Source organism: Leptinotarsa decemlineata, unplaced genomic scaffold (genome assembly GCF_025532065.1).
Source record: "Leptinotarsa decemlineata unplaced genomic scaffold, Ldec_3_MD MMD2_tig00026340_RagTag_RagTag, whole genome shotgun sequence".
Classification (NCBI taxonomy): domain Eukaryota; kingdom Metazoa; phylum Arthropoda; class Insecta; order Coleoptera; family Chrysomelidae; genus Leptinotarsa; species Leptinotarsa decemlineata.
The window spans coordinates 10521006-10539773 of NW_027412694.1; the positions used below are offsets into that span (position 1 = coordinate 10521006).

At 33.1% G+C, this 18768-nt stretch overlaps 2 protein-coding genes across 6 annotated transcripts in view; both read left to right on the plus strand.

Moving 5' to 3' along the window:
• The window catches only part of cno (adherens junction formation factor afadin), a 354944-nt gene that overhangs the window by 309572 nt on the left and 26604 nt on the right, over positions 1-18768 (plus strand). For all 5 annotated transcript variants that reach the window (XM_074183524.1, XM_074183525.1, XM_074183528.1 and 2 more), the window contains 2 exons: positions 5227-5551; positions 15876-16349. In XM_074183524.1, coding sequence (XP_074039625.1) covers positions 5227-5551; positions 15876-16349 — 799 coding nt within the window. The remainder of the gene's footprint in view (positions 1-5226; positions 5552-15875; positions 16350-18768) is intronic.
• Positions 7-5220, plus strand: LOC141485894 (uncharacterized). The gene has a single exon (XM_074183530.1). The coding sequence runs from the start codon at positions 3303-3305 to the stop codon at positions 5016-5018; it is 1716 nt and encodes a 571-aa protein (XP_074039631.1). The 5' UTR covers positions 7-3302; the 3' UTR covers positions 5019-5220.

Here is an 18768-nt window from a genome sequence, read left to right on the forward strand (position 1 = left end):
GTAGGTGTGCAAACAATAACTATGAACGATTTTGAAACTAAAATTAGTATATGGTTTATTTTTGTATAGAAAGAGTATGCAGACGTCTGCACATTCACATACAGACATATGATAAGTATTCTGGGATTTCAAAAGTATTGCTAATTTTGTATTTCTGTTAGAAATATAGGTAATGCCTCATAATCATATTTTCTTTGTAATTTGCTTGAGTAAAATAAAACAAAATTATGCTAGTTTCTGCCTAATTCTTTTATTGTAATTTGTTTGTTATTTATCAAATATACAAGTGGTGAAAGTTTCTGTTGGAAACTCATTTGAGATGTTGAAAAAGAAAGACCACTTTTGGGAATAATGTTTATGATTTGGAATTTCATTTCTATAAAATATATCAAGTGTATTAATTTCTGTTTGAAATATTTGAATCTGTAATATTCAATTTCAATTAGGAGACTGCAAAATGAAATGATGAAATGTATATTCAAACTGCCTAATCTTGAATCCATGTCAAAATTTCATGAACCCTGTGATTTTTCAGATATTCAACTAATTTTTCAGTTGAAAGTATGATTTATTCATTTGAAAAATAAACGAACATATTTTCAACTTTGGAGTTCACTAAAATATATACCATTCATGATCATACAACCCAAACCAAACAACTATTCCCGACCCAAAATATGTAATAATCCTTCAGAAAAAATGAAAATTAATCAAAATTTAAATCTGAATGAAATTTCTTTCTCTACTTGAAATAGTGATTTCCATATTGAACACTTTTGTAACAATATATGCTATAGTGATTAATTTCAAATAATTCAATTACTATTTATTTTTATCCCTCTCTTGTTTATTCCAAATATTGAAGTGTATTATTATCAAAAAGTAGATTCATTTTTTGACCTACTCTTCAACTTTAATGATGAGCCAACACTTTATGTGAGCATAGAGTGAGGTCTATCACGAGCTGGAAGTATGTTCCAAAGAAACGGTATTTGCAGTAGAGGCACTGGTCCAAACACTTCTGGCAGAAGCGATATAATAAGACGTTTTTCCCACAGTTACAGTAGGAATCTTCAACAGTTATGCAGTAGTCTTGACAAGCTGCGCAAGACACTTTTATGACCATTTTGTTGGCTACTATGCTATGATTGGTTGGTTGGTTGATTGCTGGCTGCGATTGGTAAACCCGTTTTTTGTGTGATTTGATAGATTCTGGTTCTAATATCATGGTGCTAGGATAAGGTGTTTTAATCAAGCTTCTCCGAAGCTGAAATAATCCTCCGGTTTCAAAAAATGTGGAAATGAAACTATTCCATAATACATAGGCAAGCACACCCATATGATAGGAACCAAAATTAATCAAATCACAATAGAACATGTCTGCCAATCTTTGCCTAGAAGATAACCAGCTAGGTAATGACAGCACAGTTGCCAACTACCTATCCACATATAAATTCCTCCTCAAACTAAGTCGCTAGATATATGTACCAACCCTTCATTGAGAACAATAACACCTGGGCTGAAAAGTCCCGGACCTTAGAATGAAAACGCGTTTATTTTTGTTGAAAATTGGCTTTATTCATCAAAGTAATCTCCATCAAGAGTCACACAGTCATTTTAGCGCCGCTCTAACACTTCAATACCACTTTTGCAGAACCATTTATCTTTTTCCTCAAAATAGGCGTCAGTTTCAGCAATACCCCCTTCATTCGAGCGAAATTTCTTACCGCTGAGCATTTTCTTGGGGTCTGCGAACAGTCAGTAGTCACTAGGAGCCAAATCTGCTGAATATGCGAATATGCAAAGCCCATTTCATGCAATTTTGCTATCATTTTCATTGATTTGTGACACTATTCATTGTCTTGATGAAGCAGCACTTCCTTTTTCTTCAAATGGGATCGTTTCTCCTCAATTTCGCTCTTCAAATGCTCCAATAACGCTATATAATATTCACTGTTGGTGATATTTCTCTTCTGAAGATAGTCAAAGAATATTACACCATGCACATCCCAAAATACCGAAACGATAACCTTTCCAGCAGCTTTCAGGCGCTTTGGACAAGGTTCACCAGTTGCTCTCTACTCAGATCATGATCATTTTGATTCCGGAGTGACGTTATGGATCCATGATTCATCCATTGTCACATATCGACTCAAAAATTCCGGTTTATTAGGTTTAAACATGGCCATACACTGCTCAGAATCATCAAGACGTTTTTGTTTCTGGTCAACAGTGACCTCGCGCAGCCCCCACTCTGAACAGAACATTCTCATAGTCAAATGCTCATACAGTATAAAGCCAACACGTTCTTTTGACATCTTTACAATGTCAGCCAACTCACGGAACTTCACTTTTAGATCATTCAAAACGATTTTGTGGATTTTTTTATGTTTTCTGGTGTTTCTGCCTCATTTTGACGACCTCATTTGAAGTCAGCAAAGCAACGTTTAATTGTTGTTTTTGATAGAGCAAAGGCCATATAATACTTTTCAAGCCATTGTTTCGCTCCAACGGTATTTCTTCATCAAGAAAAAGTGTAAAATTAAAACACGAAATTGTTTTCGAATCATCGTTTTGGAAATAACAAAAGTAGGGTCACTTTTAGTACATTGACTCACAAATTCATGAGTAGGATATCATGAAATTTCAACAGCTTTCTTTTGGAGGTTAGTACTAACTGAAATAGCAGTGAATGCATTAAGACAAGCGCCATCTATGTGTTAGGTCCGAGACTTTGCAGCCCATGTAGTACATATTAACACATATTTTTTATGTCTCTGTTCTTATACAGATTCCTGCAGTATTACTCTCAGTGAAACATTCTGTTTCCATATATGAACCTCACAAAAACCTCATAATTTTAGAATGTTAACGAACATCTACCATAGAAGTTCTCAGCAATAATAAAGTAAATAGTATATTACTATTTCAATTGTTCAATCTTGTTTTCATTTAACACGTTATTTTGAGAGAACATGTGTTTCGCTATACAATAGCTTCCTCAGACGTGTGAAGTTTTCACTATAAACAGTTACCATAAGCGAAACACGCGTTTCACTATTCAATAACTTACTAAAGCTTGTTCATACAAGCATGAGGAAACTATTGTATAGCATAAACTGTTCGGTGAAAATCTCACAATAAACTGTTACTAGATAGAATACGTCATGTGTTTTCATCAAGTATCAGCCAATTCCATGTTTTATCTCGTTCAAATATTTGAAGAATGAATAAATTCTTATCAACTATTCTATTCATTTGCATAATACTTCACAAAAGAATTTTCTTTTGTGCAAGCAGCAATGGACAGCTACTACTATTACAACTACGATAATGTACAGGACTCCTACGAGTCTCTGTGCAGCCCACAGAGCCATCGAATATTTACACCACCAGTAACTAAACCAAAAAATAATGTATTCTTCAACTCGGACGATAGTTTGTTCAAATCTGAGAGACGCAAGTTCACCATTCCTCGCATTGAAATTGAATCAGACGAGCCAGTATTCAACTTACATGTGACAGATTTTTCTGACCCTGCTCCAAAGAATGTAACTTTAACTTATGATGAAACGGGAAAAGGACTGCAGCCTGAAAAACTGGAAGAGTTCTGTGTTAAACCAAGTACCAAAACTAAAAAAGATAATTTCGCCCAACAGAAAAGTTTTTCTATTGAAGTGAACAAGAGTTTATATTCCATAGACAGTATTAGTGATACTGACAAGTTTTTGAGTATTGGTGCTAGAAGATGCAGACAACATGGTCTGATGATGTCTTCATCTCTGCAGGACTTATCCAGTTCTACTTCGAGTATCAATAGCGGCATACATGAATCCAATTTGGACCTGAGTCAGATAGATCCACATACTCCTTTGCGGCAGAAAAACTGGAAATCTCCGTATGAAATACGTTATAGAAACGTCAAAGATCTAGCCAAAAAATTCGAAGATAAGGCTACAAGCGTACCGTCTTTAACCAGACGAAGATATGTAACAAACAGAAGTAAAAGTGTGAGTGAGGAGAACTTGAACGATAAACTGACTGAGTATGAAAGATTGGAGGTGTTGAAACTGCTTTATGACTGGAGCCTTGTTGGATCAGAGTCAAAAAGTGAATGTAATATAAAACTCTCAGGTGAAGGTGAACATGGAAAATCCGATCTCAAGAAGGATAGAATTAAATTCAACTCCGAACCAGATTTGTCGCCAAAATCAAAGGTGAATGGTTTGATAGTTATAACAAAATTTTTATCTGATAATTCTTTAAACACCAGTTCAAACTTGGACCAATTTTCTCACAACTGTGAATACAGAAACTGCATTTTTAATGTTGGGACCAAAGAAAAAGACTCCAAAGCCGATGATGTGACCAAAACTAAACCAAAAAGTATTCTCAAACCTTCCAAAGATGCCACTGAAGAATTAGAATGTCTCAATAACATCACTAACTTGCAAAAAAAGCCAAAATATAGTAGAAGGCATAGTGAAATCATAGACATGAAACCATTTGATAGTCAGTTAGTACGTTGTGATAGCTTAGAAAGGTTGAATGACTTGCAGAAGAGACATCATAAAAAGTTTCCTGACTCTTACATTGTTACCAGGCGTAACAGCGTGAGAAAGTTCATACAAAAGTCTAATCACGAAAATGTTGGCTCTCCTAAAGTCGTTGTAATTCGAAAAAAGTATTTGCCAAAAACATGGAAGAGTTGTTCTGATATCAAAACGAAAAAGAGTGTCAGAAAATGCTGTAGATATGCTAAAAAAAGTTGTCCGGTTCTGAAGAATTGTGCAGATTCACCTAAATCATCAAGGAAAACCAAGAGTTGTGCTTGTATTGGACTAACTGATGAGCCAGACAACGCTGCTAGGTTAGGTGCTTTAAAGGATTATGAACTTGGCGCTGCTGCTAATCGTAAGATTACGATTATCTGTTGCGCACTCTATTTTTTTGTAGAAATGCTTTATCATGATTATTTGTTGCTTTATCTGTTGCCCTTAATTTCATTTTGTAGCTGAATTATAAGCAATAAGCTTCATGATTGATTACAAAAGAGGTACATGATGTTTATGAAATAGTTAATAATGAAACTTACTGAAACTTGTTGCTTTTAACATCAACCAAAAATATATTTTCGTTTTGCTACGTTGCTCTTTTCATCAGTGTAGATACTTTTCTGATAATCAAAGTTTTTCTCAAGTTTGATATTTCTATTTTCAAATCCAGGTCCAAGGCGGATGTCGGAACGCGACTTGCCGTCTAAAGTAGATACAGAACGATCTATACCCTCATCGAAATCCGTTCCCGCCCTTCATCAGATCCCTGGAGCAAACGAACACGCCACTCGTCCTAACCATGATGCCTATAGTCGAACGTCTTCCAACAACAGCATAAACAACGGTCAACAAATGGTGAATGGAGGACCTGCTGTCAGCAATGCAGCATTGAGAAGCAGGTCAACACATAATCTGCATCAGCAGGATGGAGGGTTCTATCAAAACCTGAGTATCTACAGGAATAAAATTCCTAGTCCACAACAACTAGGTGATAGGTTAGTGACGCTTATTAATGTTTATTCATTATTTGAAGGATATTTCAATGGAAAAATACAAGGAAAAATTTAATAAAATGTGTTTAATGCAAACAGTAAAAAAATTATGATAAGGATACTTTTTTAATCCAAAAATCAAAAGCATTATCATCATAATGTTGTGACCCAAATAGAAACTTTAAAACATTGTGTGAATATATTACTAAAAAATATCATGCAACAATCACAGGTGGTCTTTATACAAATGACTTACGTCCCCACATAAACAAAGGGCAGGTCTTCATTTATGCAGATGATTCATCAATTATATTAACTGCTAAAAATTTACTTGACTTGATGAATTTTATACAACTAGTAGTAAAGAATTTCACTCAATGGTGTGAGAGAAATCACCTCATTATTAATATGAATAAAATGGTCCTTATCCAATTCAGTAGTCCACAAAAACACTTGAACAACATGAAGTTCAATTTAGGCCACACTGATATCTTAATATCAGAAAGCATAAAATTCCTTGGTATGGAGATAGATTACATATTAACCTCCAACAACCAAATTGATAACATGTAAGAAACTGAATAAACTGTATTATGCTTTTACTAGCCGCAAATCCAACTTTCACAGAAACTTCTTGATTAACATGTATTACGCTCTTGTCTACATGACAATCAACTGTATTATCGTTATATGGGGTAGGTTAACTGAAGTGTCACGAGTGTTCATTTTCCAAAAACGATTTATAAGACTCATATATATATATATATATATATATATATATATATATATATATATATATATATATATATATATATATATATATATATATATTGGTATATATTGGAAAATTGGTTGTCGAAAAAGTATAATATGATTTTTTGCTGGATATATTACTTTATATATTACTTTTTTCACTATTGGGTTGCAGCAATTGATAAGTGAACTCTTTATAACTATTCTCAAGCTTTCGAGTAACTTGAACTCATCGTCAGGGGTACTAGAAAATACAAATTACAAATTTTTGATAATATAATATAAATGTAAATGAACAAATTTTCGTGTAATCTTCAACGTCAGATTTGTCGCTGTTGCTACCGCTATCATCAAAGTGAATTATGATAGGTTCAATATTGTGTTCAATACGGTTGTCTACGTCCCATATTTTTTGCTCCTCTTTTAAAACATGCTGCATGCATTTCTTCCAGTCTTCTGCAGAAACAGTTCGAATAGCTTCTTGTAGGTGATGTTGCACGTCCACTAATTTACATGTTCTGTTTTCTCGTGCCACTACCTTTTTCAGATGGCTGTTTTAACCCAACTGACAAACCTTCAATAAAGGCTTGTCGTGCACTTGTTATATTACCATCCTGCCATACTTTTTTGACCGTATGTCCTTGGTTAATCCATGTCTCGTCCATGAAGTACAATTTTTTATTGAGCTTCCGAAATTCGTCAATTTTTCTTAGATAGTTTCTTCTCCATACTATTATTTCTTGACGTTCAATGAGAATGCTTTTCCTGTCAACTTTTCCGTACGTAAATTTAATTTCGTGTACAAGTTTCCTAAAAGTTTCTTTACCCATTTTTGGGACCAATTCATGATCGCTAAGTGCCTCCAGAACTGTTTGTAGTGTGGGCAGCTCATTTCTGAAAAAGAAACTGTGAATAGTTCTGCGTATACTGGTTTTGGCTTCTTCATCAACTGTGATTTTTTTTCGTCCGCTACTAGTTTTTGGGGTTTGTATGTCCCCATGAATTTCTGCTTTTCTTAGTATTTTGTAAATCGATGATTTTGGTACACCGGTATAATCAGAGCACATACAACTAATTTATCTTTTGTAATTGTGGAACTTAATGATGTAGAAATGCCCGGTTGGTTATTCGGAGGTACATACGTAGAATTACAGCACATATGCACAAAGTCATCTTTGGTGGCTGATGATCTCTTTCAAGACAGTGAAATACTCGCAGTACAATTTGTTTTTCTCTTACTGACCGAGACTCCGACCGTTTTACCTTTTTCGACGTGGAAGGCCCGACCATGTCTCCCATTTTTTGAGTAGTTTGAGAATGGTGTAGAAATATAATTATGTAACACTTAAACACTTATTAGCACTATTATTTTCACCAATTGTTATCACAACACTTCGATTGCTGACTAACTTAACTGTAAAACGTACAATTCACGATGTATAATTCACAAACCAATGATACGCTCATGGCTGCAAGTACATTAGTGAGGACTGCAACGATGAGATGGAAGTTACGGTAAAGTGACAAAGACAGAAATATCGTTGCGTACAGCGTTGCCACTAGTTGTAATAAATATCTAACACTATACAGAAAATAATTAATTTTAACTGATCAGTAATCAGGAAATGTATAAGTATTACTCATTACAAGCTCATTACTGATTTTTGTCATAAATAATACCTTTTAATCGTACTAGTATTGTGTATTATCTATAATTTGCCACAACCTACAACTCTACTGCTTAGTATATTTTGATTCTGCTATAAACTGGTAACGTAAAATTTAGATATGACAACGCGCTTTACTCTCAATCATTATTGGTTTTACTATAGGCATATATTATTCATAATATACATTATTCAAAATGTATGCCTAATGTATTCAAAAACCCGGTGGCTCTTAAATTGAAATCAAAATGGAAATGATCAAAAAGTACTTATCTATTCATTTTTTGATTTTCATGGAATTATTTTCCAGCAGCTTGACTTTATTAACCTTTCTAGATTTCATATCATTTCTAGAAATATGTGGATTCGTTTCCGATGGCATTTCAGGTTAGCTTCCCAAATTTCTGCTACCGCAGTTGTCAGTTGATTGGTCAAACTACCAACACTGACATAAAAACTTGGCAAGTTGACTTGGGTATCACACCAATAGGTGGTTCCACTTATGTTTCGCTTGCGTTTACGCAGCTATTTTTATCAAGTACTTTCTTGGTTTTTTCCCATTTTGTCTTCAATCGAGGACCGCCTGCCCGGTACTGACGATGCCCAATAGGCTGAAACAGCTGTCTACCGGTGGCTCTTAAATTGAAATCAATATGGGAATGATCAAAAAGTACTTATCTATTCATTTTATATATATATATATATATATATATATATATATATATATATATATATATATATATATATATATATATTTGTTCATTGCATATTGGTGAGCCCGGTATATGAACGGGGCGTTGGTCCACCCAGCACTTCCCGAATATATTTAAGTATATACTTTTCGGAATACTCTTCAGTGGTATGATTTTATTAATAGGCCCATCAGAGGGGTAGATTTTTTCTGAAAATAAAAATTTTACATATCCTTTAAACCTTTGTCAGCCCCATGCTGTTGGTCAGCCCATAGTTATACAAATCGCTATATGAAGAGCATCTTGGTCAGCCCTACAATGCTGCCACATCGAAGGGCTGACCAGGACCATTTCAGTGTATCATTGGATTTCATCGTGAGGGTATTAAGTGTTTTTAAAATCCTGGCAAATCCAGTTTTTCAGAGGTAAACTATGTGTTAGTTTACCGGAAAAAATATATTAGGAAAAGAAAAAGATGCCGTTACTATTGACTATTTATGTTTCATATAGTTTCTGTATTATGTATGATTGACTACTTGTTTATTTTGTGGTAATTCATGATCACTTTAATGAAATGAATGAAAACACTTTTGTCTAAGTACCACTAGTTGATTTTATGTATACGACCAGTTTCGGGTTTGACCCCGCATTATTAAGTATTTTTTCAATACTTCAAATCAAATCAAAAATCTTTATTTCCGTAGACCTAGGGACGGCATGGAAAAAGTCACATAACTTAGTACAATTACAATGAAGTCACAATCATAAAACAACATAATTATATGATATATTACATAATATTCAGACCATAAAAGGGGTACAAAAATTAAAATTTAAAATTCCAAATCAGACTGAAAAAATTCATCAAGCAAATAAAATACCTTTTCACATAATACTTTCCGAACTTTTTGTTTAGAGAGCTTTACACTAGTTATTTTTTAATGGATATTGGGAGCTTGTTGTACAGTTTTTTTGACATGATATGAGGTCCATTAGTCACCTTGGCTAACTTATGACTAGGAATTAAAATGTTATAGTTTTTTCTCAGGATGAAGCCCGAAAGAAGACATGTATCATCTCTGTTCTAAAACTTGGAGCAATTTGATTTAACGTAGATTACGCAATTAACAATATACATGCAAGTAACAGTTAATATATTCAACTTTGCAAATAGTGGTTTACAGGAATCGAGTTTTTTTTTAAACAAATTGTTCTAATATTTTTTTTCTGGAAAATTAATAAGACACTGATTCTATTGCAGTTGCCAAAACAAATAATACAGTAATTGAGGGCAGAGTAAATATATGCGTAATAGTAACTTTTAAGAATTTCAATAGACACAAAATTACGCAGATTCCATATAACGAAACAATGTGTCGCTAATTTCTTCAGTATGAAATCAACATGATGATTCCAATTGAGTTGGGAATCAATAAAAACTCGTTAAAATTTTTTATAGTTTACCTGTTAAATATTTTTAATCTCAGACCTAACCAATACACTACAATCAGTTTCCTGAATTGTAAAGAAAATGGTGTTGGTTTTAAGATTATTTAGAATCAAGCCATTCTTAGAACAATAATTTTGCATGTTGAATACAGCATCATTTGCTCTTACTGACAATGTTTCACATTCCGAACTACTGACAGTAAAAGATGTGTCATCAGCAAATTGTATAGAGCACTGTGGATGATTAATTTTTGAAAGGTCATTAACAAATAAAATAAATAGTGTAGGCCTCAAAACACTACCTTGGGGCACACCTGTAACAACGTTTCGAAATTCAGAGAAAAATGACCCAGTCTGAAGCCTAACTTTAACAACCTGTGTACGACCAGTTGAATAGGTTTCAATCCATTTCAGACTTGGACCACGAACGCCCATGCCAAACAGTTCATCAAGAAGAAGGCCATGATGACTGATATCAAACGCTCGTGTCAAGTCGAAAAGAACACTAAGTGATTTTTCATCGTTGTCGAAGTTTGATAATACATGATTATGTAGAGAAAGGATGGCATCCTGGGTTGACAAGCCCACTTGAAACCCATATTGGTTGTCAGATTGTCAGATTGTATTTATTAAAAAGGACACAAGTTTTGATATGATTCTTCAAATATTTTCGAAAATGGAGATAGTAAAGCAATACCTCTGTAGTTCGACATTATATGCTTATCGCTTTTTTTATAGACTGGAACGACCATTGCTTGCTTAAGTCGGGAAGGAAAAATACCTTCAGAGAAAGATAAATTGATTAGATAAATCAGAGGTTCCATTATTTTCAAAGCAGCCTTCATTAAAACATTGCCTGGCAATTCATCAACCCCACTGGAATTTTTCGAACATGCGAATTCAATTATTTCCACGAGTTCAGTTTCATCTATTGGATAGAAGAAAAGACTTTCAGTTGTTACACAACGATTTTCAATGCCACCAGGTGCAGTATTTTTTACTAATGACTCCACTGAATCGACAAAATAACTACTAAATGCTTGAGATATACCGGGACCATCGTCAACAAGTACACCATCGCCAATGTCTTAGATGAATCGTTTATAATAGTATTTTTCCTGATGATAGACCAGGCAGCTTCAGATTATGTTGAGCCTTGAGGAATTGATTATTAAAGTATTGACTTTTTGAGAGCACAATTTTTTGTCTATGATTTTTTAAGAGTTGCTTATATTGACCCAATAAATGTACATTGGTTTGGCTCTTGTTCAAATTATAAATATCTCTGAGTAATATACCTTCTTCAACGATATCCTTAGTAATCCATGGTTTGTGTCTACTTGAATTTTGATTTTGTTTAATTTTTTGAAACTGTTTAGGAAAGGATATATCAAAAGCTTGAAGAAAAACATCATGAAAATGGGAAAATTTAGTATCGAAGTCAATTTCAGTGAAGTATAGAAAATTGCACTTTTCATCCGATAATAAATTTATGAAATGGAGGATATTATGATCATTAAAATTTCTCTTTAAAAAATAATGGTATATATCAGCGGCGACGAAATTTATAGGTAAGGTAATACTTGGTAATGGGGTCAAACCCGAAAACGGTCATATAAATAAAATCAAATATAGGTGATTAGACAAAAGTGATTTTATTCATTTCATTAAAGTTTCAGTATTCCTACGAAATCTGCAATTGTTTGACACGCGTTAACTATTTTGGCGCGAAACTCTTTGAGAACCGTTACGATCTTTGCAATGGTCCTAATGCTAATTTGTTAATTGGCTTGCCAATATTTTGGTATACTTAGAGAATAATTAGAGAATATATAGGTATATGACGATTACAAATAAATATCATAGAATCTACTTAATTTTAAGTAATTCACTCTTTTCCAATTCCTAACTCAAATGAAATATTATTTTCCTGTGTTTTCATTTTTAGTTCGAATGGATGTTCCAAATTTTGTATATCGATTTGATGTGAATGTGTGTAGAAAGTAGCAAGTATGAGAATAAATATGATACTTCACGGTAGCTCATCAATTTTTTTTTATCAAATAGACGTTACAGTTTGTTCAGGACTGTTGTATTAAATATTCATTATGCATTACAAAAAATAACAATGAACATGAATTTGCAATTTTCCACAAACCATCTTACACGGACATTATCATACATAATTCCTCTACGCACTCTTACCAGCATAAAGTTGCTGCATTCAATAATATTCTTCATAGACTATTGAATAATTTCCAGAGAGAGCTGAGTTTGATCAAACAAATCAAACAAATACTACAAAAGCAAGCCATGGACCATATATCTATCCAAATTCAAGATGCGATAACGTCAGTTATGAGACATTGTCATTTTTGGCTGAACCAACTAATAATATTTTTTTAAGAAAGACTGCGTAAACTTAGCTCACAGAAATAGTAATAGTCTGAATAATAGTGTAAGTGCATTTATTAAAAACAATAAAGACAAAACTTCGGTATCGGATAGATCAGGAGTATATCAGCTGAGTAGTGGCTCTTGTCCAAAACTGTATAATGGCCAAACAGGGAGATTATTTTCCAAAGAATTGAAAGCTTAGATGTAATTTTGTGAATAGAAAGACCAATTTCACATTTGCAAACCACCTTTTAGCAGAAGTACATGAGTTCAGTCATGAATATGACATGTTATATTTAGAAGAGAAGAGTTTGAAATTCAATCTTCTAAAATGTCAAGCAATCAATAGATTCAAGAATTCGGGTAATTAACTAAATGATCAATTAGAATTGAATAACCGTTACTGAATATTTTTCAAATGTGGGGACTGGGACATAAGCTCAGGTCATTTAATCCATTACAAACTTAAGTACTTGAAATGTAGGTACTTTAAATTTTAAAATTAGGTATACCAAGCATTAAATTTGTAAAATATTGTAGATAAAGATACGCCCGAAGAAGCCATTGTATGGCGAAACACGTGTCGCGTTTTTATAAAACTATTTAGTGGAACATTTTTGGCTGTGAGTTTTAGAAAGTATTTTGAAGTGTTTTGTGTGAGAAACTTTGCCAAAAATCCGACAGATATAATTCAACGCGACAAAAGTTGTTTTCTGTTAGGAACTTAACAATAGAAATAATTGTTGTATACGTTTTTGTGAGAGATTTTATCAATTAATCTAAAAAGACGTTCACTTATACTTCAAGGTCCTTCTTCACAGTAAATTAGAAATCAACCCTGAAAAATCATCGTTGAATTCCTGATAAAATCACTTATCCAATAGATGGCATATATGGGGTTATTTTGTTTGATATTTTGAAGAGGAGTGTGTACGCATCTTAGCGATACCTTATATTATTTCACAAAAAATAGGTGTTTCGGGAAATTTACATTACTGTCTTATTTATGGAGATATTGAACGTGGCTCGTTTTGAAAAAAATTCCCTATATGCAATCAATTATTTATATTTTGAGCTGTTTTGGAATCATCCGTATCTGTGAGTATAGGTTGGAAATGAGTCAAATCACTTTTCAGTATCGTCCTTCTATTTTTTATTTTTATCATTCATTTTTGGATCCATTTTCAACCCGTTTGATATCTTGATAGAGTTTTTTAACACACTGATCTCATTTCAGATCATCAGACACGCACAGTTTTGAAAACAATAAAACCTTCTCAGAAACAAACTTGGTCTAAGGAGCAAAACGAAATATAGTAAAAAAGTTTTTCGCTCCGAAAAAAAAAGAAGTGCTAGAATTGAATTAGTTCTTGTTTGTATCTAAAATATAAGGAAAAGAAATATTCATCATTATTAAAAAATAGAAACTGGGCTGCAATCAAAGAATACGTTTACTGTTGTTATAGAAAGAAGAAATAATATTAATAGTTTTCATTTGATATTTTTTTACCCATGTTGTAGTTTCATTTCATTAGAAATTATGTTATTTTTTCATACTACGTGTTTATTAGTTTACCGAACAATTTTTGTCAGCAGTTCTCAAATTGAAGAATAATACTCCATTCAAATAAATGTTTATTCAACCTGATCAAGTTTTTTCTGTGCTGAAATATTCCAAGTCTTTTTTATTTTGATTGAAATGTCTGCTGCAGGTTATAATCGATGACGATATGACGTATTCATCGTCATTAACAGTCAACATAATAAAAAAACATTGGTTTAATCTCCACTTCATTATGTTCAACCTGAACAACATCATACCTCCAAAAACTGAAAGGGAGTTTTCGAAAAAACTATTGCTAAGAAAAAGAGAATTGAAACTTATTACTAATAATTGTTTCACAAATTATATCTCACCTTATGCTAGTCACTCAGAATTTCGTTTCGTCATAGAAAACATACTTAGTGCGATTTTTACCTAATTTTTGAACTAAATTATATATCGGAAATCCGTAGTGCTGCTGCGGATTTTTATATAGAATTTATTGAAACTGTAGACATTCTGGATATTCACTATTCATTTCTCAATAAATTCATTACCAGATCATTCATCACATTTTAGATTTTTCGTTTGTGAAAAAAATGTCATTTTTCATCTACTCATTTCTACTCAGTCACACTTCGATTATTTTTATGCAGTCAGGTTTTCAAATCTACAATTTCAAAGTCAAATCCGAAGTTTCCTACTTAATGTCTAAAATTGATTTACACAACGCGATTTCTGTTGAGGCGTCCATGCCAAATAATTAGAATTTGAAAATCTACATTTGAAAATACAAACAGGAAACGGTTTAAAATATGTATGTCGCACCCCTACGAACGACAACCCTCAGAAGTATAAACTTGTACTAGCTATAGATTAACGAGGTCTTACATTTTAACGTGTGATTCCGAACACTATATTGATATTTTCAACTTATAACATATTCAAATTTTTGTATCTAAGATAGTGCAGAGGTTAAAATTGCTTCGACAAGCTAAATGGAATAACGCACTGTTAGTAATTATATTATTATTATCCTAACTGGAACGGAAACAGTACATTTCCGTACTCGACACCGTTATCCGAAAAAGCTGATTTCGGGTAAGTAGTCGAATGTGGGAAAGTATGAGTTCAGATCAAGCATTTTTCTACAAGTGAATATGTTACGAAGCTCTGATAAAACTTTTATATGCAAAACAATTCCTGATCTAAATTGCTTGTATAGATATAGGGTGATGCACGCACACGAACGCTTGTACAAAAAACATACAAAACAGGAACTTTTTCATAAAATTCTACATCTCTCAAAAAATTTTCCATTTCTATTATCGAATTTCTGCACCACGACAATCTAGTTAGAATCTTGAAATGCAAGTGCAGCGTTGCCCGATTGTGGGCTGACCAACATGCTATCCATTGAAAGTGTTCGTATAAACCTGGGCTCACAAAGACACTATTCACATCAGGTGTATACAATTACACAGCCACGCCTCCTGGCGAAGTTTTGTGAAAGTAGGTGGTGTATCAGCTATGTGTATATGGTGTAATGGTCGGCCCAACCGAAAATTTGCTAAAGGTCATTTCACATGATAACATGTCCAAAAAACACTATATACAGTGGGAAACGTTGGTGAGCCCAAAACCGGGACGACCGACGTTTCCGAGGGCTGACCAGAGTTCACATCGTATATTCTACGGGCTGACAAATGACCGTTTACATATATATATATATATATATATATATATATATATATATATATATATATATATATATATATATATATATATATATACTATAAACTATAGAAATTTATTCAAAATTTCAGGACCTCGGCTCTTCGTAGCTCCCAAAACTCCTTACACTCCTCAGTAGCTAATTCCCAACGCCCTTCATCCGCTTACTATCCACCCCCGACATCAGCCACCCCTCGACCTAACAAGCTTCATCAATCGATACCTAATCTCAAAAGCCCTCCTTCAACACACCGACTTCACAACAGTGATGAAAGTGGCAGAACATCTTCATTTCCTAATGTTCAGTATGGGCAGAGCTATTATCCACCTCAAATGAAGAATAGTTATGTGAATCCAGAAGAAGCAAGTAAAGTACCGTATGGAGGGTCTCATCACAGCCCAACGCATAATACATATCCCAATAACGTTCAGCAGTCAACACATGTCAATCCGAATTTGAGGCTGGACGACAGAGGACAAGATATCAGGTATAACAACGGTGGTGGTTTGCTTAGAGAAGATGTGTTTAGGCAATCACAAACCTCACGGCATGATGAAATGATGAGGTTAGTAACGAAACTATTATTTCCTAATATCAGTCATTCTCTTTCGTGAATCTTGTTTTTTTTAATGTATTTATTTGTATGTATGTATTTATATTCTATTTCGTAATATTTAAATATGGGATTATATTCGTTTTTAGTCTGTATTGGAAATTGTTCACCATTTTCTTCGATTACTAGTGAGATTTTAACTAGAAGATTTTATTTTATTGTAAGTTAAATATACTTTATGATGATAGGGAAATTAAACATTAATAGTAAAAATAATTCCACATCCACCATTCTTTTAGAGTTATGTCGTGATCATTTGTAATAAAGCAAAGTTCAAGTATGAATATAATTTTTGTAAAAATTCGTTTTCAAAAAGTCTAAATTTAAATTTATCCAATAATTTTTCTGAAGAAAGGTTGGTTGGGTAATAGGATCAATTTGTTCTTGATAAAACAATTGTTTTCTTGCCAACGTAACGAATTTAGTTGAAGTCTTATTCAGGTCTCGAAAAGTAGTTTCTTTGTCGGTCGGTAGCCGGTCGGTTCGACGTGGTTGCTTTGTTCACTCACTCAAATTGACCGCCGTGTTGGTCGGTGGTTCAAGTCTTAGGCTGAACGATAGATTTTCACTTGCTATCGCCCAACACGTGTTAGGAATGACACTTTGAAAGGTAAGACCTCGTTAGTTCTTAGCTCACAGAAGTTTCGACTGAGGGTTGTCGTTCGTAGGGGTGCGAAGGGAAAAACAGATTTCAAACAGATTTTTTTTTCGTGTATTTATTTTGAAGGCAACATATCTGAAAAATGTGTTCTGAACTTTCTCAATATAATGACTATGGTTGAAGTAAGTTGGAAACCAGATACAAGAGCAATACTCAATCACTGATTTTACCAATACGAAGTATAATATTTTAATAGAAGAAATCTTTAGTTGATCTGCATACGAATCCTTCATTTTCAACGCTTTGTTAGATATGTGTTTATACTGTTAAAGAAAGTCCATCTTGACATCCATCATAACATCCAGATCTCGTATAGATTGTACACGTTCCAACTTCTTCCCTGCAATACTATAACTAGTCGTATAAAGGTTGAGTGACTTTGAAAAGAAAATACTTTCACATTTTGACATCCATGTAATTCACTTTACACCAGTCTGAGAAAGATTCAAGGTCCATTTGAATTTTCATACAATCCTGCAATTAATCTATTGCCCTGAACATTTTTAGATCGTCAGCAAACATCAGTATTTCAGAATGAGTAATTTTTTCTTTGATATCATTCACAAAGATATTGAAGAGAAAAGGTCCCAAGTGACTGCCTTGACGTACTCTTGAGCTAACAAATATCTCATGAGAAATAGATCTTTTAATTTTCACAAACTATGATCTATCACAAACTCCCAAAAAAAAAAGGCAATTGCCTTTAACTTTTCACCAAGAACTTGGTTCACGATTTCAAATGCTTTTGAAAAATCGGTGTAAATTACGTCCACTTGTTGTTTATTTTCCAGAGCATTAAAAATATACTGGGTGTACAACAGTAAATTTGTATTGGTAGATTTACCTTCACTAAATCCATGTTGTTCATTAATAATCACTTGTTTTAAAGGAATCCTTAAATTACCAAACAAAAAATGTTGTGTTTGAGTAGTTTGGGTATTGTACTTGATATGCTGAACGGTCGAAAATTATTATGTCTGCTTTGTTACCAGACTTGAAAATTGGCGTTATATAACTTGATTTCCAAACTAAGTGAAGCTGAAAATAATAAGAACAGTGGTTTAGCATTGTATGGATCCAATCTTATAATTTTTGTAGAATAATTTCTAAGGAAACTACAACTATTGGTATCAATTATTTTCTCATAACTTAATATTGGTATTTCATTATCTATATGTGACATTAACAATGTCACTTCCATTTTTATAGATATTATCCCCGCAGTACATAGCATCAGGAAAGCCATAATTTTCCCGTTTGTTTACAAAAGTCGAAAAGTGCTTTATGGATGTCAACTTATTTTCAATTTTTTTAATATAATTATCATTGCAAATTTTTGACGCCGGTTTGCATCAGGCTCTGAGATCTGAAAATATTTGATATTTATCCCAAGATTTACCAAATTTATAGAGATTTATGAGATTTTTTTTCCAATAATGTGTTTCTTCAAATCATTGTCGAACCTACAGAAAAATTTTGACTTGGTTTGCCTAAAATATCAGATACATATTAAAAAAAATAAATAAAAAACATTGCAACAATAAAATTTCCAAGGCAACACCAACACAAAATGACATGAAACAAACGAATGATTCGTCTGATCTAATATGTCTGATGGTTTTTAAAATAGTAATATTATCAACACGAAAAACTCTTTTTCGAGCCTTGAGGAAGAATTTAATTAAATTAGAAACGACGGCAAGAAAACAA

Bases quoted from the DNA above. Each gene is read 5' to 3' on its own strand.
- LOC141485894 (XM_074183530.1), top strand. From the start codon at position 3,303: ATGGACAGCTACTACTATTACAACTACGATAATGTACAGGACTCCTAC.